Source organism: Littorina saxatilis, linkage group LG5, assembly GCF_037325665.1.
Source record: "Littorina saxatilis isolate snail1 linkage group LG5, US_GU_Lsax_2.0, whole genome shotgun sequence".
Taxonomy (NCBI): domain Eukaryota; kingdom Metazoa; phylum Mollusca; class Gastropoda; order Littorinimorpha; family Littorinidae; genus Littorina; species Littorina saxatilis.
Window position 1 is genome coordinate 35,177,306 of NC_090249.1, and position 26,275 is coordinate 35,203,580.

The 26,275-nt window shown below is 44.4% G+C and overlaps 1 protein-coding gene across 1 annotated transcript; it reads left to right on the forward strand.

The window, feature by feature from the left end:
• Positions 1–26,056, forward strand: LOC138966971 (RNA 3'-terminal phosphate cyclase-like protein). Its single transcript, XM_070339384.1, has 10 exons — positions 1–181; positions 11,810–11,881; positions 19,181–19,356; positions 19,789–19,863; positions 21,394–21,518; positions 21,963–22,088; positions 23,705–23,864; positions 24,608–24,711; positions 25,450–25,625; positions 25,967–26,056. The coding sequence occupies exons 1-9, from the start codon at positions 40–42 to the stop codon at positions 25,622–25,624; spliced, it is 1,155 nt and encodes a 384-aa protein (XP_070195485.1). The 5' UTR covers positions 1–39; the 3' UTR covers position 25,625; positions 25,967–26,056.
• Positions 26,057–26,275: the final 219 nt, after the last annotated feature.

The window sequence follows — 26,275 nt, forward strand, 5'->3', positions numbered from 1 at the left end:
AGCACTTCCGGCACATGTGCTCCAGAAGAATAGGAAAACATGGGTACCCATCAAGAGGGGAGTGTGTTGAAGTATGAAGGATGCAACTTCTTCAGGCAGAGGCTGATTCTAGCAACAGTCAGCGGCAGAACCGTCAAAGTATCAAAAATAAGAAGTAAAGACGAGGAACCAGGTTTGAGAGGTACGCATAAGCAACAGTGAGGAATAAGTAAACTGAAAAATCTGGTCAGATCTATGTAAATTGTGTACACTTTCACAGTGACTGTGTATGCTCTCAAGAAAAAGGTAGTAATAGTAAACTAATTGTTTCTCTTGCTGTCAAATGTATATTGTTAAAGTAATCATAAAGCAAAAATAATCACCTAAAAACTTGATCCTTTTGTCTTCAAACTGTGTATGGTTCAGAGAATGATTAGTCCATGGTTATTGATCTGCCAGACGTTAGACACACATTCTCAGGAATGAGGTGCAATTGCTGTCGCCTTAGGTTATTTTTCAAACACAAATGTTGTTCAATAGTTTTTCATTTTCAATATACAGTACACAGGTATGCAGCGACATCAGACAGTAGATTTAAGATAGTTGGTATTCCAACTACAAGCGCTACTTATTACAATCTTGCCTAAATCAGTAAATGATAATCAGTAAATGGGTAGAATTAGAAGTAGAAACAGTCAAAACCAGGGGTGGGACTTATCCGCGGATTTCCGCGGACACAAATTACGAATTCCGCTGGAGTAATCTATTTTTCCGCGTCCCATTTCATCACAGTATCTATAACTTGTTGACTGAATGATATCAGAGACTATAGAGTATACAGAGACGCGTCATCCTTCTTTGCGTTGCGGTGCGAAAATGAGACCGGCCAGCCCAGCGCGGGAAAAGAGCCACACCCTGCCGCACAAGGAAACTCGCGTTTCACGGCTGCTGTCGGCTGTGTTTATATCACGTTTATATTAACATACTGTCTGTTCTGTCCGGCTGACAGTGCTGCAAAAAGTAACTGGATGAAAAAATATGTTTGTTTGTGAACATTCTTTTTAAATGACCATAAAAACACCGCAGAAAATGGTATAGTTTAAAATTAAATCAAATTTTCTTAGGCAATATTCGCTGCATCGCTGTAGTTATGCAAACATGATTCAAGTCAGTCTCTTTTCACGAACTAACCGTCGTTATTTTTGTGTGTTTTAATCAAATACAAATACATACTGAATACAATCATGGTCAGTTAAGCCTGAGAAAATATGTCAGGAATAAATCGTTTAACGAAATAGTTCCCGGTTAAATCGGTAACTAAGGCATTTAGTCAATTTGGTGTCGTCCCAGCACATCGAAACTGAAATGTAAGGAAAACTGTAAAATACAGCAACTTAAACCAGATTCTTGTGACCAAGCTGACTTTAAAGAATCTTGATCGATCGATGATTTTCTTATTTCTTTTCAGTTGCTTCTTTCTTGTTCAGAAAGCTCTCTCTCTCTCTCTCTCTCTCTCTCTCTCTCTCTCTCTCTCTCTCTCTCTCTCTCTCTCTCTTATTATGGCAAGATTCCGAGGTGGAATAACAGAGCTATTTGTGCACGTTAATCGATATAAGAGATACGATGCGGATATGTTGTTATGCCCATTGTGCAGGGAAAGTAAGGAAGATGAGTTTTATTTTGTGCTTTGTTGCCCCGCACTTCGTGATTTGCGATGCCAGTTTATTCCTGCTAAGTTTTATAGAAACCCAAGTTTACACAAGTTTTCTATGCTTATGGCATCTGTAAATGAAGGTATTGTTCGAAAGTTGTCAGCTTATGTGTACAAAGCATTTCGGCTACGTAGTGTTATGTCTTAGTTCATGTAAGCCTACGGTATATTTTATTTGAAATGTAATGTCTTAGTTCGTGTATGATTTATTTCATTTGATTTGTGTGCAAATGTCATTATGTCATTGTATTATATGGTCACAGGCACAAAATGGCGTCGAGTCAGAAAAAGTGATACAACCTCCGGAAAAGGTCTCTTGTTGATGCTTCTTTTTTATTTAAAATCGTGAACATGAAGAGCATTGACGAAGAAGGTATTTTTCTCGGCTCGGACATGACTCCGTAGTGTGTGGTTCACGTGTGCGGAATATAATCGATGTTTTGTTGGTGATTATTGACGGTGATCTGTTGCAATTCTGTGACACCTAGAACAGTGTGCTCGGCAAACTTTCCCATACTGTCAGATCACTGTCCAAAATATAGAAAAAATACGGAGATTCTATTCTGAAATGGTCGGTCTTTCCCTTGCAAAGTTTGAAGTGCCCCGAAATTTGCCGAGTCGAGCTTACCGGAAGATTACCATAGGCTAGAATGTACGTCATTCTCTGTCGTGATTTTCCGGCCGAGTGTATTAATGAGCCGACATTCATTCTCAACTTTTAGAACAACAAAGTTTTTGTTGATTTTCGATGAAAAATCATTCTTCTGTGTGAAAATAAGTTTAAAACACGAATCCGATGATAAACAGCTGTACGGGAAAGGTTTTTCGGCCAACTGCGTGATGCGTCGTGACGCGTTAGTTATGTACTATATTTTCTTCCGCGCATGGACTCGTTTCTACAAGGGGTGTGAACAAACTTTGTTTACTGACTTCCAGCCATGCGATCGTAGTTTCATTTGAAGAAGTCTGCGTTTGAAACGAACGAGAAATAAGAGAACACAGGAGGTAAGTGTTTTGTCGTGATTCTTTGAAATGTGTTATGTACACAATGATGGTAAGTTTTATCAATTTTGTAAGTCATATTGCTGTTTGAGACGTGTTTTGTTTGTTTGTAACGATGGTTGAGTGCAAGTCGAAAATATCGCGCGCTAAACGAAGTCTCCGATCTGACGCACAATGAAGAAATTTTATTTTGATTGTTCAGATACGAAGCTGTTGTCGTGACGGATAACGTACGATGCATGGTTAAGCTAATACAAATAGAATCTTTGTACAAATAGGTGGAAAACATTACTATGTTGATTTCTTTTGTTCCTGCGTTGAAAGGGACTTTCTGACGGGCTAGGAAATCGGTTGAGAAAGTACGGTGCGATGTTCATAACGTCACATCATGAGATTACTGTCTTCGGGCTAGGCGCGGAATATTTACCATTTTTATCAATGATTTTCTTTGATTTTCGTTCTTTCAGACTTGTGGTTCATTTTTTTGTTGTTCTTTGTAAATGACCGAGTTATGAGATTCAGACTTTTCTCTGTGGGATTCGTGTTTTCTTCCATGACTGCGTGTACATAACTTCACACGCCTTTAGTTCGAGATAGCTTGTCTGGGTGACGTGTGACATTATGTACACGTTATTGAAATCTTGTTCTGAAGGCTGTGCAGTAGAGAGTTCTCTACTACGATACAATCTTGTTCTTTTTTGCTAAAAGAATTAAAAGCTGAGCAGTAGATGACTGCATTCAGCTGTTTTTATGACCCTGAAAATGTTCATAACGTCACATCATATCGTTTTGCTGTGATGATAGCAGATAGTGTAAAATCCAAACATTATATTTATAGCAAGCATTTCAGAAACTATACATGCATCTATAATTGCACATCGTTTTTTCTTTCAGATCACAAAAGCTACTGCTGAGGGAGCCTGGAAGGTCTTCCTGAGGAATTGGGCTGTGGGAAGAGAATTTTTTTTGTTTGTTTTGTTTTGTTTTTTTTGTTTGTATACCGGTGTGCAACATCCTGCGAGTCTTCAAGGAGGACGGCTACATGATGTCCCTTGAACACTGGGCTTTTATTTACATGTTTGCTGCTAAATCTTTCTGGAGGCATAGCCTACATGAGACTTATGGCTGAGACCAGACTTTTTTTGTGAGCTTCAAGATTTTTATTTACACATCCTGTTTTAACCATCTTCAGAATTGATAACTTATTTCACAATCATATTACACTTATATACTTTTTCATGTATTCTTGTTCCTATGTCTGTTGATAAACAGTGATCATTTCCCAACTGACAAAATCTAAGTGAGCAGTACTCACCAGCACTCAATGCATGAAAGATAATCTCCTGTTGTAATGTTATGTACATATTCTCATTTTTGGCTCACGTAAGTGTAGCCTATGCGATCGTAACTTTGTCTGTCTGTGCGTGCGTGCGTGCGTGCGTCTGTGCGTGTGTATGTCTGTGGTAGAAACTCTAACATTTGAAGACGTCACATTACATTGACGTCACATTATGACGTAAGAGGGTTAGACGTCACGCGAAGGAAGTACTGACAGTCTCGGTCATTATTATTTTGAGCGCGCCGAGACTAGTTGGCAGTCGTGTCCTTGTAAGTAGGCTACATGCAGACAGAGAGATCTAGATCTAGTGTCTCGCTTTCTTGCACAGTTTCACCTATGCTCTTTCTCTGTGTGTGTGTGTGTGTGTGTGTGTGTGTGTGTGTGTGTGTGTGTGTGTGTGTGTGTGTGTGTGTGACGGAGTGATTGAGTTTGTGTTACTGTTTGTCGATTTCTTACGTGAGCCTTGAAGGCTTCGCCTCTTGTTCTTGCATTTTCTGATGATGATCTGAATTTATGTTCCAGGGCTGCTAGTTGCTTTTTATATTTAGTCAAGTTTTGACTAAATATTTTAACATCGAGGGGGAATCGAAACGAGGGTCGTGGTGTATGTGCGTCTGTCTGTGTGTGTGTGTGTGTGTGTAGAGCGATTCAGACTAAACTACTGGACCGATCTTTATGAAATTTGACATGAGAGTTCCTGGGTATGAAATCCCCGAACGTTTTTTTCATTTTTTTGATAAATGTCTTTGATGACGTCATATCCGGCTTTTCGTGAAAGTTGAGGCGGCACTGTCACGCCCTCATTTTTCAACCAAATTGGTTGAAATTTTGGTCAAGTAATCTTCGACGAAGCCCGGGGTTCGGTATTGCATTTCAGCTTGGTGGCTTAACATTTATTAATGACTTTGGTCATTAAAAATCTGAAAATTGTAAAAAAAAATAAAAATTTATAAAACGATCCAAATTTACGTTTATCTTATTCTCCATCATTTGCTGATTCCCAAAACATATAAATATGTTATATTCGGATTAAAAACAAGCTCTGAAAATTAAATATATAAAAATTATTATAAAAAAATTTTTTTCGAAATCAATTCAAAAACACTTTCATCTTCTTCCTTGTCGGTTCCTGATTCCAAAAATATATAGATATGATATGTTTGGATTAAAAACACGCTCAGAAAGTTAAAACGAAGAGAGGTACAGAAAAGCGTGCTATCCTTCTTAGCGCAACGAATACCCCGCTCTTCTTGTCAATTCCACGGGCACTGCCTTTGCCACGGGCGGTGGAGTGACGATGCTACGAGTATACGGTCTTGCTGCGTTGCGTTGCGTTCAGTTTCATTCTGTGAGTTCGACAGCTACTTGACTAAATATTGTATTTTCGCCTTACGCGACTTGTTTATTTGTACCTTCTGTGTGTCATTTGTTTTCTTATAATTTCTGCCTTTGTAGGTGTGCATCTGTTTAAGATACATCACTCAGAATCCTAGGTGTCTCAGTGTGGCGTTATGTACAATGTATTTTTCCCTCTTATCTCTTACCTGCTACATATGTTATCTTGTTTTTTGATTTAAAATGGTAACTGTGTTCCTTTGCTACTAATTTCTTTCTCAGATTTGTTGATTGCAGTTATTTTGGCACCATTTTTAGCTGATATGAGCACTTTCATCCTCTGACTTTGCGTGCCGTTATGTACACATAGGTTTCTTTTGCTGTATAGTGGATTTATGGTGGTTTCATCCACAACTTTTACTTCTTAAGGGTTCTTCTCATTTATTTGGAGATGTCCATACATTTGTTTGCCTGTTGGGTCAGAATGTTCTTGTTTTAATGTATCTGTTTTGGTTATGTCACGCTGTGATGTTATGAACAAAGTTTGACTGCTGCTGTTTATTTTTAATTGTCTAGCTCCTATAACCGGATTTTGCTTGTTTGCCACTTTAACTTCATAGTTGTAAGCATTTCTAACTATATTTGATGTTGGTTTCATTCTGTGTGGTTAAATTGTTGTTTTAATCTCGATTTTTTAGCAATTATTTATGGATGAAGTGAAAAAGGATGTTATTCCTTTCATCCTCTGTGATTACATTTCTCCTTGCTGTGGCTGTCTGGTGTCTATCTCTTTTACATGTGTTTTGTACTGAGGGGTCAGAAATCGTCTTTTGTCACCTTTTTTGTTGCATTTTTGTGACATGATGTGACGGTTATGTACACAATGCTCTAGTCGGGTGTAATAATGTTAGATTTTTGTTTTTGGTGTTGTTTTGATATTTAAAGTCATTTAATGTGGGGTTTTTGCTTGGGTTATGTTTATTTTCTGTCATAGTGCACTTGTAAGGTTAAATGAAGTTTGTGACGTTGTGACAAGTTATGTACATATGCCGGGATTTAAATTTACTAGTTTGTTAAAAATAAACTACTTTTTGAACTTATAGTGTGTTTATGAGCTTATAAGTGTGACTGGATTTGTCTAGCCTTTCTTTGTGTGTCTCCTTTTTAGGCTAAAAGTTTTCCTGAGCATGTCACAGTTTTAGACTCCTTTTCATGCCTATGTACATATATATGTTCACTTCCGTCACAGCTATGGCCTAAATAGTAAACAATCCAATCCAATCTCTCTCTCTCTCTCTCTCTCTCTCTCTCTCTCTCTCTCTCTCTCTCTCTCTCTGTCTCTCTACCCTCTTTGACCTTTACTCATTCAAGGCCAAACAAAAAAAATGCTTTGGTTACGGTTTCCCGACCGACCCTAACTTTTGGGGCCGACCCTAAACTTTTTTTTGGTCCTAAAGCTAAAAATAAAATGAACCAAACACATACATACACACAAAAAAACCACACACACACACAAAAACCCACCGAAAACAACAACACCACGGCACAGAGAAAACATCGATCGCCGGCGAGCAGACAACAACAAGCCCGACAAGGGACACCACTCCGCTTTTTACAACTCCCATATCCAAGGGAAGTCAGTCTCGTGCGTTCGTTCGTTGCGCGAACGTAAAAAGATGTCGTCTGCATTTGCAATCGTATTCGGAAAGTGCGTTCATATCGAACAAACACGACTGATAAGTCGGTACTCGAAGAGTGCAACCTTGGTGGACATTTTTCATGATTTTCATCCAACTTTGGACGGCAAACTGTTCGGGATAAAATGTGTTGGGTCGACGAAAATAAGTGCCGAGCCCGAAGACTCTTTCGAACTGGACTTTCTTGATCTTGATCTTGATCTTGATAAGTTACGCCAACAGGTCCCAAGCTTGGGAATATACGTTGGCGGAATTTGGGGAGAGCACTTGGTGTTTTAGTCAGCGGTTGGCAGCTTTCCTCTGAATTCGTTGACCGTTGACGACTGGATCGTGTTGTCATCAAGGTTGTTCCAGTCAATAACTGTTCTTGTGAAAAAAGAGTACTTGTACACTGGTGTTTTAGTACACTCCACAGTAAAGCACTGGCTGTTGTTTCTTGTGATATTTCTGACTGTGGCTGATGATGTAAAGTCTTTGTTCACTCGTTGTTTCACTTGTCTTTTTGATTTTTGTTGCTGGATGAATTTCTCAGGGGGTACTGCGGGGACCAGCCCTCTGACCACTTTGAACAGAAATGTGAGTCTCTGTTGTTTCCGGCGTTCCTGGAGTGGGGGAAGCTGTAGTCTGCTGAGCATCTCTGAGACACATCCTGGGTTTCGGTCCCTGTAGTTTTGGGTAATGAATCTGGCTGCTCGTTTCTGTACATTTTCCAGGCTGTCTATATCGCCTTGTTTGTACGGATCCCAGACGAGACAGCTGTACTCCAGGGTTGAGCGGATGAGGGACACATAGGCAGTACGTCTACAGCTTTGTGGGCAGGAACGGAGGTTTCTTCTAAGTAGGCCGAGGGTGGAGTTTGCCTTTTTGACGATTTTGTTGATGTGTGTGGTCCAGCTGAGGTCATCAGTAAAGGTGACGCCTAAGTAGGGATTGCTATTGACTTTCTGGAGAATGTGGTTGTCCAGGTTGTAGAAAAAGCTGGACTTGTTTCTGATGCTAAGGATGTAGCATTTTTTTGCGTTAAAGCGCATGCCCCAGGTGTTTGCCCATTCTTCCAGGGTTTTCAAGTCGGCTTGGAGTATGTGGTGGTCACTGTAGGAGTTGATGGTGCGGTACAGGAGGCAGTCATCTGCAAATAAGCGCACTTGTGACTTCACAGACGCTGGCAAGTCGTTAATGTGGCAGAGGAATAGGACTGGTCCGAGTACGGTACCCTGTGGTACGCCTGAATCTACAGGGACTTCAACTGACTCCTCTCCGTCGACTACCACTCTCATCAGTCTTTTCGTCAGGAAGTTTTGCAGCCAGCTGTGCAGGTTGCCTTTCACACCATAACTCTGTAATTTATACAGCAGGCTTGGGTGTGGCACAGTGTCAAAGGCTTTTGAAAAGTCCAGGATGGCTATGTCGGTCTGTTTACCGTTGTCATAGTTCCTGCAGAGGTCTTGAAGTGTGACGACGAGTTGTGTCTCACATGAATAGCCTGATCGGAAGCCATGGTTGAGGTTGGTGAGGATTTTGTTCTTTTCTAAGTGCTTGAGGAGGTGTTTACAGATGATGTGCTCAAGGAGCTTACAGGGTACGGAGGTGAGGGAGACGGGGCGATAGTTTTCAGCAAGGTGTTTATCGCCTTTCTTGTAGACGGGGGAGACATTTGCATTTGTCCAGTCGGACGGTAGGCAGCCTGAGTCGACAGACAGCTGAAAGATGGCAGTGAGTCCAGGGGCCAGTTCATTGGCGCACTCCTTCAGTATGCGGTTTGGGATCTGGTCTGGTCCTGGTGCTTTTGCTATCTTGATGTTCTGAAGTAGTTTCTTCACTCCTTCTTCCCTGATTTGTAAGTCTTCAATAGGGTTGTGTTGTGGGAGTTCTGGGAGACGAGGCTTTCCTTTCTGTTCTTGGGTGAAGACTGATCGGAATTGGTTGACCAGTATATCATTATCAGCTTTGTTCTTGCTTTCGCACACCAAGGACCCCTTTGACTTTAATGGTGCAACACCAATGTTGTCCTGTCGTTTGGCTTTGATGTAACGCCAAAAGGGTTTGGAGTCATTTTTGGACAGTCCATCTTCAATGGTGTTTTGTATGTACTCCCATTCAGCCTTCCGGAATGCTCTACGGCAGTCTTTTTGGAGGTGACGGTAGTTTGTCCAGTTCTTTGTGCGTTTTGCTTGTTTGTATAGTCTTTCTTTCTTTTTCAGCATTTTCTTCAGCTTGCGCGTTACCCATGGTAGCTTGCGTCTGGAGGAGGAGGTGCGGGAGGGGATGTGGGCGGCTGTTGTTTCACTGAGCTCTGATTTAAAGAGGTCCCACAGGGCATGCACATCGCCACCTTCTGCATACAGAGCAGTGATGTTCTTGGAGATGTTGGAGACTTTGGCATGACTCTCGAAAACTTGGAAAGTTTCCACATCAAATCACTTCACTTCAAGTGTGTTCGTTTGACTCCTGATGGCAGTGAAGCGGACGAATACACCAATATGAAAATACCTCGAATATCCTGCATACACAAATATTTTTATCATTTCAAGAGGGACCAACCAAAAAAAAAAAAAAAAAAAAAAAAAAAAGTTTAATCGACCTACCTACCCTATTTTTTTTTGGCCATGAAACCGTAACCAAAGCATTTTTTTTTTTTGGCCTAAAATAGTGTACAAGAACAACAACAACAATAGCCATCATCATCATCATCATCATCATCATCATCATCATCATCATCAAAACGTTTACAATCAAAATATTAATCATGATAATACTAACGTTCGAAGCTGCAAGCTGTTATCCGTTGTAGATCTACTCTATAACCCCGCGACGGCCGTGTCAATCAAACGAGATGGTTATGTCTACCCTAATCGATCACCGACCGTATTTGCCACTATCAGTTCCAGACTTGGCATGCCGAAATGAGATAAAGTAGAGGAGAAATAAATCTTATACATGTGAAACTAGTAGTACCAACATGCACAGCTTGGACCGGTTTGAGGCTGTTGTGTGTACAGTGTGTGTTTTCTGTTCCGGTAGAATAGATCTACACGCAGTTCGACGCTACAACTTTTACTGATTTTCCAACATTTAACGAGAGAAAAATTGAAGAAACAATCCTCACCTGCTCTCTTCCTTGGGAAATTTAAACATCCTGAAGCCTTTAGCATGTGCGTTTGAGCAATTGATGGCCGAACACCATGCCCCACTGCGTTTTCGCGTTGGCGCGGCAATGCTTGTGCAGCACGATATCACTACTGCTGTGGAAAGAGAAAGTAGTTTTTGGCTCACGTAAGTGTAGCCTATGCGATGATAAACTTTGTCTGTCTGTGCGTGCGTGCGTGCGTGTGTGTGTGTGTGTGTGTGTGATAGAAACTTTAACATTTCCGAGTCTATGGATTACGTCAGTCTCGGTCAAAAGTGTTCGACGTGTGTGATAGAAACTATTTGAAGACGTCACATTATGACGTAAGAGGGTTAGACGTCACGCAAAGGAATTACTGAAAGTCTCGGTCATTGTTCTTGTGAGCGGGCCGAGACTACTTGGCAGATCCAGGGTCTCGCTTTCTTGCACAGTTTCACCTATGCTTACTGTGTGTGTGTGTGTGTGTGTGTGTGTGTGTGTGTGTGTGTGTATGTGTGACGGAGTGATTGAGTTTGTGTTACTGTTTGTCGATTTCTTACGTGAGCCTTGAAGGCTTCGCCTCTTGTTTTCCATGTTTCCGCATGGTGGCGCCACTGGGCTTCCGGTCTCACTTTTCAGCGCCGTATGGAGCGTCTCTGTATACTCTATAGTCTCTGATGATATGAAGAGAAGTGAAAATGGAACAGAACACTGGAGGCTTGAGAGTTAAATTGTGCTGACTGAAATCTCCTGATAACTAATAGTCATTTTGTGCTTCAATATTGAATCATACTATTGTCAGTATTGGATTATGGATACATGGTTCATTACGTAAGTATGCACCATTACAATGTTACCATTGTTGTGTGGGGTTTTTTTGTAGGGGGGGGGGGGGGGGGGTGAGGAGAATGTCTTTTTTTACCTTATCCAAACTCCAAACAAGTGCACCAGATTGTACAGAGTTTAATGTACCATTTAACACATTTTTGGGGGAGCATGCCCCCGAACCTCCCTAGAAAAAAGGGATTTCCTCTTTTTTCATCACAAGAGAGTCCCACCCGGTACCCCTAAAACAATACATACGTTACCGAAACCTTGCGACATTATGCAACATTCTGACTGGTTTATCACCTACCCCCTTGGCAGACTATCATACAAATATGGAGCAAAGGAAAGACTAAGGTGTTAATTTAAGTTATAAAAACAAATGTTACTCTCGGCAAAGCCTCAAGTGACGTCATCATTTTCATTGATAATGGATGAACGGAGATGTCACTTTTAATACATGTGTGTGACATTGTGTGCATGGATGTGGTAAAAGTACAGAACTTAATATGTGTCAGTGTGTGTGTGTGTGAACTGCAGTTTTTGTATGGCCTATACATGTACTTTTCTCCTACTTTTCACCATTTAATATGATTTATTAACAAACAGTCTTTGCGCACAGGTTAAAGTTTGATTTATTATTATTATACTCACACTCACAGCTGTTCATATTCTAAGACAGTTATTACATGTAAAAGTATCTAGATTCTAAATGTATACAAACCAAACCAATTATTATAACTATAAGTTTTGATATGATAGTGATACTTTTCTGTATACAGTGTACATGTTTTCTTTGGTTTTTGTGTGTGCAGAATTTGAAGCCAGTTTCATCCGTCTGCTTGATGAAATTACAAATGGCTCAATCACTTCTATCAGCAGATCAGGCAAGCCTTTCTCTTTAATGTTATGGTATTGGTTACACACATTCTGATACTTTCTCATTTACTGATTTAGTTCGTATCAATTTAGTAATTGTTTTGTTGTTGCCTATTTTTCATGAACAATCTTAACAATACATCAGTTCTGAGAACATGTCAATTCAGGTTAAATCTGAAACAAAGAACACTGAACATTCAAACAAAAAATACAGCAAACATTTCCTTTAAAAATCTTTCTTTTGCGGATAGAGCACTATAAGTATAATGCTTGGCCTGCTTTACTACATCTACAACTATGTATTGGTCTGGGTGGCCGAGTGGTAAACGCTTTTGCCTCGGAAGCGAGAGGTTGTGAGTTCGACCCTAGGTCAGGGCGTTAGCAATTTTCTTCCCCCTTTCCTAACCTAGGTGGTGGGTTCAAGTGCTAGTCTTTCGGATGAGATGAAAAACCGAGGTCCCTTCGTGTACACTACATTGGGGTGTGCACGTTAAAGATCCCACGATTGACAAAAGGGTCTTTCCTGGCAAAATTGTATAGGCATAGATAAAAATGTCCACCAAATACCCGTGTGACTTGGAATAATAGGCCGTGAAAAGTAGGATATGCGCCGAAATGGCTGCGATCTGCTGGTCGATGTGAATGCGTGATATATTGTGTACAAAATTCCATCTCACGCGGCATAAATAAATCCCTGCGCCTTGAATCCGTGGTTGAGATATGTGCGCGATATAAATTGCATAAAATAAAAATAAATAAACTACAAGAAGGCATACATGAAAGAACTGTAGATAGATAGATAGAAGTAGCTTGATTCAGTGAACATTTTTTTTTTTTTTATTGATAGTGATAAAGTAATTAAATTACATATTCTTACTCCGAATCACATAAAAGCATTGACGCAGTCTAACATGCTAAGATCTGAAAAGGCTACCCGTCTTAAAGAATTTTAAAGGGAAGCAACCCAACACAAAAAGTGTAAACACAGGCAAGGTAATGACTGTCTACCCGGGGAGTTACCTCCCATCCGGGGTTACATGACGTCACTTCCCCTGTAAACACCACGTGTAGCTCATACGACATTTCAGCCTACACTTGGAAGGTCGTGAAAATTTTGGCTCCGTGAGTGACTGCTTGCAGGTGTTTTTTGGGCACCCACCGGTCACCTAACCCGTCTTTTGGCTTGCCACTACGTTTTTGGTGAGCTCTTTCCAATTTTGTCTTATTGTTGACAGGAATTTTCATTGTTATTGACAAATTTTCGTCCTTGTTTGGACTTGTTAAAATTTTTTGCTCAGTAACTTTGTGTTGTGCTGTGTTTTGCGCGTTAGTCATTATGGCTGATAGCGATAAGAAACGCGGTAAGGGTGATGCCAAGGGCCGGATTAAGGCAAAGTCTTCCTCAGATAAACCTCTGCCTAAAAGTTCTCCGCTCGTTTTGGTTTCTGACAAAGATAAAAACGTACTCTTGTCGGTTCCCATTTCTGCCCCCGTTAGCCTTAATGCTGGGGGGCAGCCTAGCATTCCCGTTACAACTGTGTCTGTGTCAGCTCGCCCGGTCGCAGTTTCTAGCGCGGGGCAAGCTGACATGGTTTCGTCGATTTTGCGTTCGCTGGTTCCAGAAATTCGTACCCTGGTGCGTGACGAATTACACCGAGCCACGCCGGCTCTCAGCGCTCCGCTTTCTTCGGCAGTGGGTGGCGTTCACTCCTTGGCATCTTTTGTGTGCCTGTCGGAGACGCCCGCCCGTGATGTTGGTTCACTCTCGTCTTCTACTGCTCTTGCTTGGAGCTCAGACGGTAAGTCGAACTGCTCCGCCGGCTTTCGCGAAGCCACCGGACGCTCTCTTTTGAGCAACAGTTCTTGGTCGCAGGCTCGCTACCTGCAAAATTCCTGCCAGTCAGGATATGCTGCTCCGTCTAGTTCCGATCGTACAGCGAGTAGGGCTATGACGGAGCAAGGGCGGCTTCCGCTTGCGGAAGTCGCGTTTCCGGGTTTTCCCGGAAACGAAGGTCAATCTGGCACACCCACGAAGGTCCCTGCTGGTGTCGACTGTGGACTGGCCTTTCGGCCACCGGGCTTCCGGCCCCAGTCCTCGCAGCAGACGTTTCCGCTGTACGCGGCTCCGTCGGCAGCGCTTCCGGCTCCGCCCGGTTTTCCTAGTCTCTTGCACACTGCTCCTACACGAATGTCAGTGGGTGAGAGACCGGGTACGTCCTTTGAGCTTCCGGGACAGTCTTCACAGCACTTGTCTAGTGCGATGTCGACTTCCGGTTCAGTTCCGGCGGCAATGGTGACTGCGTCTTCCGGCTCTGCGTTTCCTGTTGATCAGGATATGAGCCAGGATGATTTCCGGCTTACCGGTTCTCCGGTTTCCGGTTTTCCTGCACACCATACTGCTGCTGGTTCATTGGGCTATGATCGGGACGCTTCGCTCGACTATGCAGACACGCAGTCTGTAGTCAGTGAAGCTGCTCGTTCTGGATTTCCGTCTCAGCTTCGACTGGCGCTTGAGGACGCGGCGGAAGTTACATCCAGATACTTTGCAGAGGGGGCAGTGGCTTTGCCTACGTCGGCTTCTGCCGCTCCCTCCGCGATGGCGGATTTTCGGTACGAGAAGGAGGATGCTTCCCGCTTTCGTTTCGCCGAATCCCCATCAGTCGCCTACCAGCTTTCTCAGGTGCTGGCGCGACCCTCTCCTGCAGGACGGTCGCAGCCGGGCATCGCTGTTCCTCTGCTGGTACCTTACGGACCGGCTCCGGAACTGGCTCGGGCTTGGCTGGCTTCGGATACGCAAGCGTCTTCTTTTGTGCCCACACATCACAAGAAGTTTGCTTTACCGAAGACAGGTCGCTCTTGGCTTGCTCCTTTTGCCCTTCCGCGTGCACCGCTTCCGGTCACGCCGGAGTTGGCTTCGTTGCTGGCAAAGCCTATCAAGAGTGATTCGGGGATTGTTCTCCCCGAACATACCCTCATGGCATCGGAGGAGATTAGTCGTCAGCTTTTAGAGTTGGCTTCGATCTCCGAGACGCTCCTGCGTTCCCTTACCAGGGCTATGACCGAGACGCTGGACCCCTTTGTCCTCGCGGTCGAGCAGGACGCTGATGACATCTCAACTCTTCTTTCGGCTCTGGCTAGAGTCAATGAAGAGCAAATGAGGTTGTCAGCGATGCAGTACGCACATACGGTCATGAGCAGGAGAGATCTTTTTCTGGGTCACTCTCAGTTCACGGACCAGTCCACTTGTGACACACTGCGGGCGTCTCCCATGACAGAGGGCTCTCTGTTTGGCCGTCTGGCGTTCGACGCCAGGAAGACTGAAATACAGATGAACAGGGATTCTCAGTTCTCTGATTTCTCTCTGCAGGCGTTCAAGCAGGCCAAGCCTTCACAGGCTCAGCCCGCTCCGCCTAAACAGCCTCAGGCCTCTGGTTCTTCCAGGCCTGCCGGACAGAAGAAGGCCAGATCGGCTTCTCGTGGCTCGAGAAAAAGATCGGCGCCCGGCAAGGGGCGAGGCGGCTCTGGTAGCAAGCCTCACCCCCAATGAAGTGCTCCCGGTCCCACCACCCCCCCGCCCTCCACTCTGGTGATGGCGGGGGGCCCTTCAAGGGCACTTTCTCACTGGGCGGCCCTAGTGCACAGCCAGTGGATCGTGGGCGTCGTGGGATCGGGCTTTCGTCTGCTTTGGGGCGAAAGAAAGGCACCTCTGTCGCGGCGTCTGCCGGGCTTCAAGCCTCCCTCCTCGCCAGAAGCAAGGTCCGTCCTCCAGGCGGAAATCGTTGCTCTGGTGCAGAAGGGCGCGGTGGAGAGGGTCTTAGACCACACGTCCCTCGGCTTTTACGGGCGGCTGTTTGCCGTCCCAAAGGCCTCGGGGGCGTGGCGTCCCGTCCTGGACCTATCGCATCTCAATACTTTCCTGAGAACGATACGGTTCAAGATGGAGACGCCCGCGTCGGTCAGAGACTCCCTCCGCCCGGGAGACTGGGCGACCTCCATAGACCTGACGGATGCATACTTCCATATTCTGGTGCATCCGTCCGACCGGAAATGGCTCCGTTTCCGGTGGGACGATCAGGTCTACCAGTTCCGCGCTCTGCCTTTCGGGCTGTCTCTCGCACCTTGGGTCTTCACCATGGTCGTGAGACAGTTATGCGCACTGGTGAGGTCGCAGGGTATACGGCTGAGAGCATACCTGGACGATTGGCTGGTTCTGAACCAAAGCCAGTCTGGGTGCTCCAGTCATACCCAGGCGGTTCTTCGTCAAGCCCACCAGCTGGGTTTTTCGATCAACCGGACAAAGTCGGAGTTGGTGCCGTCACAGACGTTCACTTATCTGGGGATGTCTTTCTGCACGGTTACATGGACGGTCCGGCCTTCTCAGAGGAGGGTGGACAAGCTCCAAACCATTATCCGCGCCACTTTGTCTCTCCCGAGGGCTTCCCTCCGGACGCTGGCCTCCATCTTGGGACAGATGGAGTCCATGGCTCTCTTGGTGCCTCTGGGCAGGGTACACAAACGCCCGTTTCAGCTTGCACTGAAACCGTATGTGGACTCTGCCTGCGTGGACTGGGACGTCCTCATCCCTTTGCAGGGATGGTTCCAGTCAGCGACCCTTCCGTGGTTGGACACGGCATGGGTCTGCAGGGGCGTGCCGATTGTCCTGCCCCCCCCAGACACAGACCTCTTTACGGATGCGTCTCTGATGGGCTGGGGTGCACACACAGACCGACAGACTGCGTCGGGCCTGTGGTCGGCAGAGCAGAGCCATTGGCACATAAACTTGCTGGAGCTAGAGGCCGTGGCCCTGGCTCTGGCGGAGTTTCGGCCCTCCCTTCACGCCAAGCATGTTCGTCTGTTCACAGACAACACGACTGTGGCAGCTTATCTGAACAAGCAGGGAGGGTCGCGGTCCCCGTCTCTCTCGGGCAGGACCTGCGAGATTCTGACCTGGTGCTGGCAACACCAGATCACTCTCTCGGCCAGGTACCTCCCGGGGAGTTTGAACACTCTGGCGGACGCGCTCAGTCGCTCCGACAGAGTGCTTCAATCAGAGTGGACGATCACTCACGGGGCACTGCTTCGTCTCTGGGCCCTTGTTCCAAAGCCTCTGGTGGACCTTTTTGCCACCCGCTTTTCGAAGAGGCTGCCGATCTTCGTCTCGCCATTCCCGGACCCCGAGGCTTGGCAGACGGATGCATTGGCCTTTCCGTGGACAAGGCTCCAGGCCTACGCCTTTCCTCCCTTCCAGTTACTCGGCCGAGTGATCCGGAAGGCGGAAATGGAGGGTCCGGATCTTCTCCTGGTTGCGCCCCTGTGGCCCTCACAGGCGTGGTTCCCGGACCTTCTGAGGCTCGCTCACGGCCCACCAATCCCTCTCGCTCTCGCAAGAGGAGAGTTGGTTCAGCCTCGCACCGGCATTCCACACGAGGATCCCTCAATCCTGAAACTTCACGTGTGGAAGTTGTCCGGTCTTCACTGAGGCGTTCCGGTGCTTCTGAGCAGACATTAGACCTGGTGGAACGCTCTCATAGGGCTTCCACTTCGTCGGTGTACTCGTCTCACTGGAAGGCCTGGGCGACCTGGTGTCAGGCCCGTGGTTTGGACGCGCTGGCTCCTCGTTCCATGCACGTCGCGAACCACCTTGCGTTTCTTTCCTCTCAAGGAGCGTCTGCTTCCTCCTTGAGGGTGCGAAGATCCGCCATCGCCGTCACGCTACGGCAGCTGGGACGCTCGATCGACGTCACTGGCGTCATCTCAAGGGTGATCAAGGGCGCTGCTCTCAAAGAGTCCGCTTCTCGTTCTTCCCTCCCGAAGTGGGATCTCTTTCTGGTACTCGAATTTCTTCGTTCCGCAGAATTTGAACCTTTGGCCGCGGCTAGTTTCGCTAGCCTTACGCGCAAAACGCTTTTTCTCCTGCTTGTAGCTACGGCTCGCAGGGGAAGTGAGATTCACGCCCTGTCAGGGGACCCGGCGGACATCTCTAACGAGCCCGACGGCTCTATTAGCTTGCGTTTCCGGCCTAACTTCCTGGCAAAGAATCAGGCCCCTGACCAGGCCTCTCCGCTGGTCTGCGTCAAGCCTTTGACTTCCATTCTGGCTCCCGGAGACCCGGACGCGGTTAATTGCCCGGTCCGAGCTCTTGGCATCTACCTGGCCCGCGCTCAGCCGCTTAGGTCCAAATTTCAAAAGCTTCTGTTCATCTCTATGAACACGTTACGAAATAGGGATATTGCCAAAACCACAATGGCTCGTTGGGTGTCCATGCTCATCAAGCAAGCTTACGTGTGGAGCCTGGCAAACAAAGGGGGGGGCCTGCCTGTCTTCCCCATGGACTCTGCCCGGGCCCATGAAACCAGGGCTTGGGCGTCCTCTTTGGCCGTCCTTCGGTCTCACAAGCTGGACGAAGTCCTACGCACGGCGTACTGGCGTTCCGAGGACGTGTTTCTCAACTATTACCTCAGGGACGTCTCCTCCGTGAGGCAAGATGGCTCTAGAACTTTCCCCGCGCTCATAGCAGGGGGTCAGTTCCTTGCAAGGGTTTGAGGTGAGTTTGGATTTTTATTTCATTCCCACCGCCTTGTTGAAGCTATCTGCTTTTATGTGATTCGGAGTAAGAATATGTAATTTAATCGAAAATTTTTAAGTAAATTTTCATTTCATTAATATACTTACCCGAATCACATAGTGTATTCCCTCCCGCCAACCCCGCATATGATTTTTTAGTCTATTAAGTCGTATGAGCTACACGTGGTGTTTACAGGGGAAGTGACGTCATGTAACCCCAGATGGGAGGTAACTCCCCGGGTAGACAGTCATTACCTTGCCTGTGTTTACACTTTTTGTGTTGGGTTGCTTCCCTTTAAAATTCTTTAAGACGGGTAGCCTTTTCAGATCTTAGCATGTTAGACTGCGTCAATGCTTTTATGTGATTCGGGTAAGTATATTAATTAAATGATAATTTATTTAGGAAATTTTCCATTTTATCACCATCAGACTTGCTTTTAGAATTTGAATTACATGCCTAAAGAAATTTCCCACGAGGGCTACATCCTCTGATCTACCTAACAGCCCTGAAATTCAAACACATGGTGTACTCGCCTTTGGCTAATTATTCTGAAAATGTACTAGCCAGAGAGCAAACTTTACTACTACTAGCCAAACCAACAATTTGTTTCAGCAACTGCACTCACATTTGGCGAGTAGATAAACATTTCTACTCACCAGTTACATGTTTCTACTCGCCATGGCTAATAAAATACTCGCCATTTTCCGGCCTGCCTAACATTATTATTATCATCATTATTCAGGTACAACGTTCCAGTACACACCAGGCCTGCTGGTGGGTGGCAGCCTCACACATGAGTGCAACCCAGAGCGTTCCATCAGCTACTACCTGGAGCCTCTCCTGTGTTTAGCGCCCTTCACCAAACATCCCTTGGACATTACGCTAACTGGCGTCACCAACAGTCAGACAGACCCTTCGGTAAGGAAGACCAGGAGTGATGGTGGATGTCATTGATTGGTAAACATGCAGGGGTATCAAACCCTAAGCATCTAATTTGAATGGCATGGAGATGATATTTGTTAACTGATGGCTTATTTTTTTTTTATTCCATAACCTGATTAACCTTAGCTTAGTGGGTTTTTACAAGTATGACTGTTTTTACACCACCATTCAGGCAGTCATAGACTCGTACGTCGCTTTCGGGGGAAGCATGCTGGGTATTTTCATGTTTCTATAACCCACCAAACTCTGACATGGATTACAAGATCTTTTCCTTGCGCACTTGGTCTTGTACTCGCGTGTACACATGAAGGGGGATAAGGCACTAGCAGGCCTGCACATCAGTTGACCTAGGCCACTGCGCCCATCAGTAAAAGTTTCTAAATGTTGCACTCTTTTCTATTCCTGCAGGTGGACCAGATTAGATATTCGTCTCTGCCCATCCTGAAAAAGTTCTTGGGCACTGACGAAGGACTGGAATTGAAGGTAACTCACTATGATAACCTGTAAAGGTACTGTATACTGCTTATCTAGAGATACTGACACTCGGTAATCATTTTGCTTTTGGTAAGCATCAAGGGAATTTAAAACGCAATGATATCTGGTATGAGAGAACTCTTGGATCGTCTAAACAGTTCTTTATATATAAAGGTATTCCTTCATTGTAGGTGACTAAGAACTAGTAGTAGTACATTACTAATACTAATAGACAGTGAACAAAAGAAGTTTTTGTTTTTATTTGAAGTTATCTTCTTTCTGCAAGTGTGCCATATTAGTATTATTTATTTATTACTGCTTCTCAGACGGGCGCAGTGGCGTGGTGGTAAGACGTCGGCCTCCTAATCGGAAGGTCGAGGGTTCGAATCCCGGCCGCGGCCGCCTGGTGGGTTAAGTGTGGAGATTTTTCCGATCTCCCAGGTCAACTTATGTGCAGACCTGCTAGTGGCTTATCCCCCTTCGTGTGTACACGCAAGCACAAGACCAAGTGCGCACGTAAAAGATCCTGTAATCCATGTCAGAGTTCGGTGGGTTATAGAAACACGAAAATACCCAGCATGCTTCCTCCGAAAGCGGCGTATGGCTGCCTAAATGGCGGGGTAAAAACGGTCATACACGTAAAATTCCACTCGTGCAAAAACACGAGTGTACGTGGGAGTTTCAGCCCACGAACGAAGAAGAAGAAGAAGAAGAAGATTACTGCTTCTGATGTAATCATGCTTGTTAATTTGTGTTATAAAAAGAGAACAGAAAACTATGATTATATTAAAGTCAAGTCAGATGGTCATCTTCTTTCAATGAAGTGCACAAACGACCACACTACTATTTACTAGAACACAGAAAGCTAGTAGTAGTACTACCATATTCTGATGTTCATACCTTACCAACCTTTTTAAACCCTGAATTATGCAACTGTAATACAGTGGAACCCCCTTTTTAAGACCTCCACAAATCTGAGAAAATCGGTCTTAAAAAGGAGGGGGTCTTAATTATTATATGAAGTCTTATATCGCGCGCGTATCTCCAGACTCAGACTCAAGGCGCAGGGATCTATTTATGCCGTGTGAGATGGAATTTTATACACAATACATCACGCATTCACATCGACCAGCAGATCGCAGCCATTTCGGCGCATATCCTACTTTTCACGGCCTATTATTCCAAGTCACACGGGTATTTTGATGGACATTTTTTTTTTATCTATGCCTGTACAATTTTGCCAGGAAAGACCCTTTTGTCAATCGTGGGATCTTTAACGTGCACACCCCAATGTAGTGTACACGAAGGGACCTCGGTTTTTCGTCTCATCCGAAAGACTAGCACTTGAACCCACCACCTAGGTTAGGAAAGAGGGGGGAAAATTGCTAACGACCTGACCCAGGGTCGAACTCGCAACCTCTCGCTTCCGAGCGCAAGTGCGTTACCACTCGGCCACCCAGTCCCAAGGGGGGGTTCCGCTGTAGACAGCTTTGTGTGCTTTTTACAGCACTTTAAATTGTTTATCTTGTGTTCTATCAGATTTTGCAGAGAGGAGCAGCCCCAGAAGGTGGTGGTCTGGTCAAGTTTACTTGCCCCTGTCGACAGAAGCTGAGGCCTGTACAGTTTTTGGAACCCAAAAAAATCAAACGTATACGAGGCATTGCGTATCCTTTTGATGTGTGTCTTGAGTGTGTGTGCTGACTCTTTCTATTCTTCTTTTTCTTCTTCTGCGTTTCTAGTCTCTTTCTATGAATATGGAGCGCTTGTTTTAAGAAGCAAAAGTTACTACCAAAGTTGTGTATGTCGCGCTATGTGGAATTAGGATATTATAATACATGCCTGAAGTACAAGCATACACACATGGGCACACAGCAAGTAAAGCAGCACCTATCCGTTCCACTACACCATGCAAAACAGCTTGCAGTTTTCTTGCGCAACTTGACTTTTACCTGATGTGTATCGGAAGTAGGCTTTACCTGCATTACTATCACTGCTTTAATAGTTTTTACAAGTTGTGCATATGCGCTTAAATTGTGCTACAGATAATAGCTGCTCATACAGTTTGTGGTCATTTCAACATTCCACTTTGTGGCCTTGACATATCTTAGCTGGTCAGTACGAGTGTCACCGACGACACCCAACAGAATGGTGGAAGCAGCCAAGGGCATATTGACAACTTTTGTGGCAGACATCTTTATCACAGCAGACTCCCGCAAGGGGAAAGGCTCTGGAAAGTAGGTTGTCTTTATTGTGGTAATTCCATTCAATGGACAATGTTTGGAAACAAACTCGGTCAAAGCGCTGTGAAAGAGTTGTCTTCCTTAAAAAAGTGAGGCTTTAAATGTAAACATTCTGATAGTGTCGCTTTGAACCTTGAGCTTCGATGCACATGTGCTCAAAAAAAAAAATTCATCACTGTCAAATGCACATCGGAGATAGTTATTTGCTGCAATTGCTGGTCTAAGCTGATCGACCACATGTCACTGTCTGGGGTCCAACTCTTCCACAGCGCTTGAAAATCCGGACATAGTTATTTACGTACATCGTCTATTCAGATCTGGTCTTCTAATTATCATTGTACTGGGTTGTGTTATTAATGCTTTGACTGGATGATTGACACCTTGAAAAACATGGTGAGAAATCTTGTTCCTATTGATATATGGTTTCTTGTTCTTCTCCGTTCCCGTCGCCATGCTATACGGTCAATGTTGTTGAAATGATGAAAGCAGTTTGACGCTGGGACTCCCACGGAACCCCACAGTTTCTTTGTCAGGTCTGACAGCTCCGGTGTATCACAAAAAAGTTACTCCCACGAGATTTTTACTCCGTTCGAAACTTTTACTCCCTTTACGAAAACATTACTCCCCCATAACACGAGAAAATTACTCCCCACGACAGGTGTGTTTCGAGTCAACATTTCGGTCGAAAATGTTACTCCCCTGACGAATAAATAACGAATAAATGATTCCACCCTAACACGAGCTATTTAACTGCCCACGCCAGGTGTACGAAACGTTCACTCCCTTGTCCCCTGTTAGTCCTGGTGTGGAAGGGCTGGGAGGAGAGGTAGCGCGACATTTGTTTGCGCGAGATCACATATTGGTATTATCCCTTCGCCCGCATCCCAATTTCGGGTACGAGATTTTTACTGGAAGGAAAAAAAGAGGGGAGTAAAAATTTCGTGGAGGGAGTAATATTTTCGTGCAGTGGGGAATTCTTTTCTCGTACGAAAGGTGTACTCGGAGTAAGAATTTCGTACGAAATTTTTATTCCAGAGTAAATTTTTCGTGGAGTAAAAATTTTGTGTTACACCGGCTAGAATTTGTGTCTCAGGTCAGCAAAGGTGGGGCATGTCTGGAGGACATGCTCTGGCTGACCTGGGAACCCATACAATGTTGCCGTATTTTGTACGCTTGATTAAGACTTTTTTCTGTTTCTTTCAATGATTAAAATAACTTTATAACTCTACATTTGATCAATGATTACAGCTTTTGTTATTTCACATTGAAAAAAGCATTTATTTTAAATGTATTGGTAAACTTAATTAAAGGTGCAACGGATGCGTGCGAAGCATGTTTGAATCATCGATGTTCAAATATTGTGTACAGAGTACACTCATTTTTCGGAAAATACACCAAGTTTGTTTGAGAATACTCCAAATGCAAAACAGGGGTTCCCAGGTCTGCTCTGGGATTTGTGTGTCTGTTCCTCCCAGGCATTCATCTGTGATGGCGACAGTACTTTTTGAAAGTCAGTGAAATGGTTGGTGCTGTCCATGAAGACAGAAATGTATTGTAAACTGAAACCAGATTTATGGTGGCATTCACACACATATATATTCTTTGTTTAGGTCGCCAGGATTTGGTATCACTTTGGTTGCCGAGACATTAAGCGGAGCGTTTCTAACGGCAGAGGCATGCTCCAATCCCAAAGGATCCACAGACCCACCCTCTGTGCCTGAAGACATTGGTAAACAGGCGGCCACACTGCTTCTGGAAGAAATATACAGGGTGAGTCAACTTAACAACTCACTACAGTGGAACAAACTCCCCTTTTAAGATCTCCCAATTTAAAGCTTCCCCCTTTTTAAGGCCTTAGTTTTAAAGATTTTTCAGTTCATAACCTCTGTACATTTACCCCCGTTTTAAGACTCCCTTCTTTGATTTTTATGTACATGTATTATGGACCTAATTTCTCAGATTTCCGGGAGGTCTTACAAAGGGGGTTCAACTGTATTCTTTGTACTATCAGTGCGATATCTGATGTTTGTAAATGTGATCAAGCTCAGAACATACATAATGAGAACAGAAACAAAGGGTAACCTTGTGAAGCCTCATTACTGTTAAGATATTAGGCCAGAAGACAGAACAGAACATTTATCTCCTGCCTAAAATGGTAGGGGATAAAACCGTCCATACACTTCAAAGCCTGTTCCTACGAGAACGAAACAAAAACAAACGAGTGCACAAGGGAGTTGTCAGATGTGGGAGTTGACAGATGTGGATGAATAGAAGACCAATTGTCATAATCGTTATGAAATCAATCGGTCATGTTCTTGAAATGGAGGTAAATATACAGGTTTCAACAAATCAAACCCTGCTGTTTGTTCTCTCCTGTTTGGGTGGCACTCACTCTCGGTTCGTGCACCTCAGTCCAGGGTTGTGGTTGAGGGGAAGGGAGAGGGGTCTCAAAGGAGGGTTCAAGCGTATTTCTGATAATTTTAAGCAGCTGAGCAGTTGCTTTTATTTTCCAGGGAGGCTGTGTGGACTCCACCAGCCAAAGTCTGGCGGCACTGTGCATGGTTCTGGGGCCTCAGGATGTGTCGAAAATACTGACAGGACCACTGTCGCCGTACACGTAAGTATTGTGTGTGTGATTGGAGTTACCAAGAACAACAAAAACAGAATTATAGGTTATTTGAACGTTTAACCATTGACATAACAAAACGTTTCAATAATCTACAATTCTTGTTATTTTATTCTGAATTTTGAAACGTTAGCAGTCTACCTTTTTTGGAGTATTGAAGTTACCAAGATGCAGTCTAATCTGTGATGTGAGCCCCTCTGATGAGGGGAAACCTCCAATGAAAGGACACCTTCTGTTGTACCTCTGTCACTTGTCGTGACCAAAATATACCGGTCAGACTCCGAGACCTGACAAAGCCACCTCCAGTGTAGGGACACTTTCAGCGGGTCCAAAGGGTGTCCTTTCATCACAGGTACCATTTTAACAGAAACAGCAGTACATGTACCAGCCTTTTCCACTACTGCCAGGCAGAGGGAGGAAGGCTGGAATTTTTCCTTGACCTTTCTGTTCATCTTTTACACATTTCGTTTCCTGCATACTTTTAGGGTAGCAAGGTAGACAGGTTTGACTTTGTGCTGTAATGATTCCTTGCATACCAGCCCTCGTGTCTCAGTTTTACTAGCTTTTGATGTTTTGTAAAAGAGCTGTAAAGAAGACGGATGACTTGCATCTTTTCACGAGCTTGATGCAAAAGATTGTTAAGAAAAGTTTTACAAGTAGCAAGCAATTAATAACAAAAAAAAGTCAAACAAAAGTACAAGACGCACAGTATTTATTCCTCTGTTGCAGAATCCAGTTCCTGCGTCACATCCGTGATTTTCTGCAGGTGATGTTTAAAGTGGACGCTGCTCACCAGGAAGGGGTGGGGCCCGACGGAGAGAAGCTGCGTCAAGGGGGAGAAGATCGTGTGGTTTTGACCTGTCTGGGTATGGGCTACAGTAACATCAGTAAACGCACTGCTTGAGGTGAGTGTCACTCTTCTTTTGTTGTGTTCGACGTTAATGTGTAAACATTTGGACTTTTTTCTAACAACTTTTTGGACTGCATTGGCTCAGTAGGAAGTGTAGATTTAATTAAGGACTGCATTGGCTCAGTAGGAAGTGTAGATTTAATTAAGGAAGCTGACTGAATCAGTCTGTTTACACAAACCGCAACATGACTTTGGATTATTAAGATACTTCAAAGGCACCGCTGATAATGTAAAAGCTTTCAGTTATAATTCTTCAGCAGTTTGTCAGTCGACACCATCACCTTTAAAAAAAAACATCAGGTACATGTACTTTTAACAGTGTCTTTTCCATTTCAGGTTGGCCGTGTGTATAAATGCGTATGCGTGTCCAAGTGAGTGAATGAAAAGACATTTGTATGGAATAAAATGGAGAAAAAAATACAGAAATCGAGTTGGTGCCTTTTTTTGAGCATGGTTTGTTGTACTTTGTGTGCATCTTTCAAAAAACTTGGATTTTTTCATACGTTGATGGTTTGTTAAAAAACATCGACGCGGTCCAATTGAATTTGATTCTTTTCTCCGTAACAGTGTTGAATTGTGTGCTTGAATTTGTATAAGGACTATAACCAAGAAGAAACGGCAGGAAAACAGTTTGAAAAGCACCAC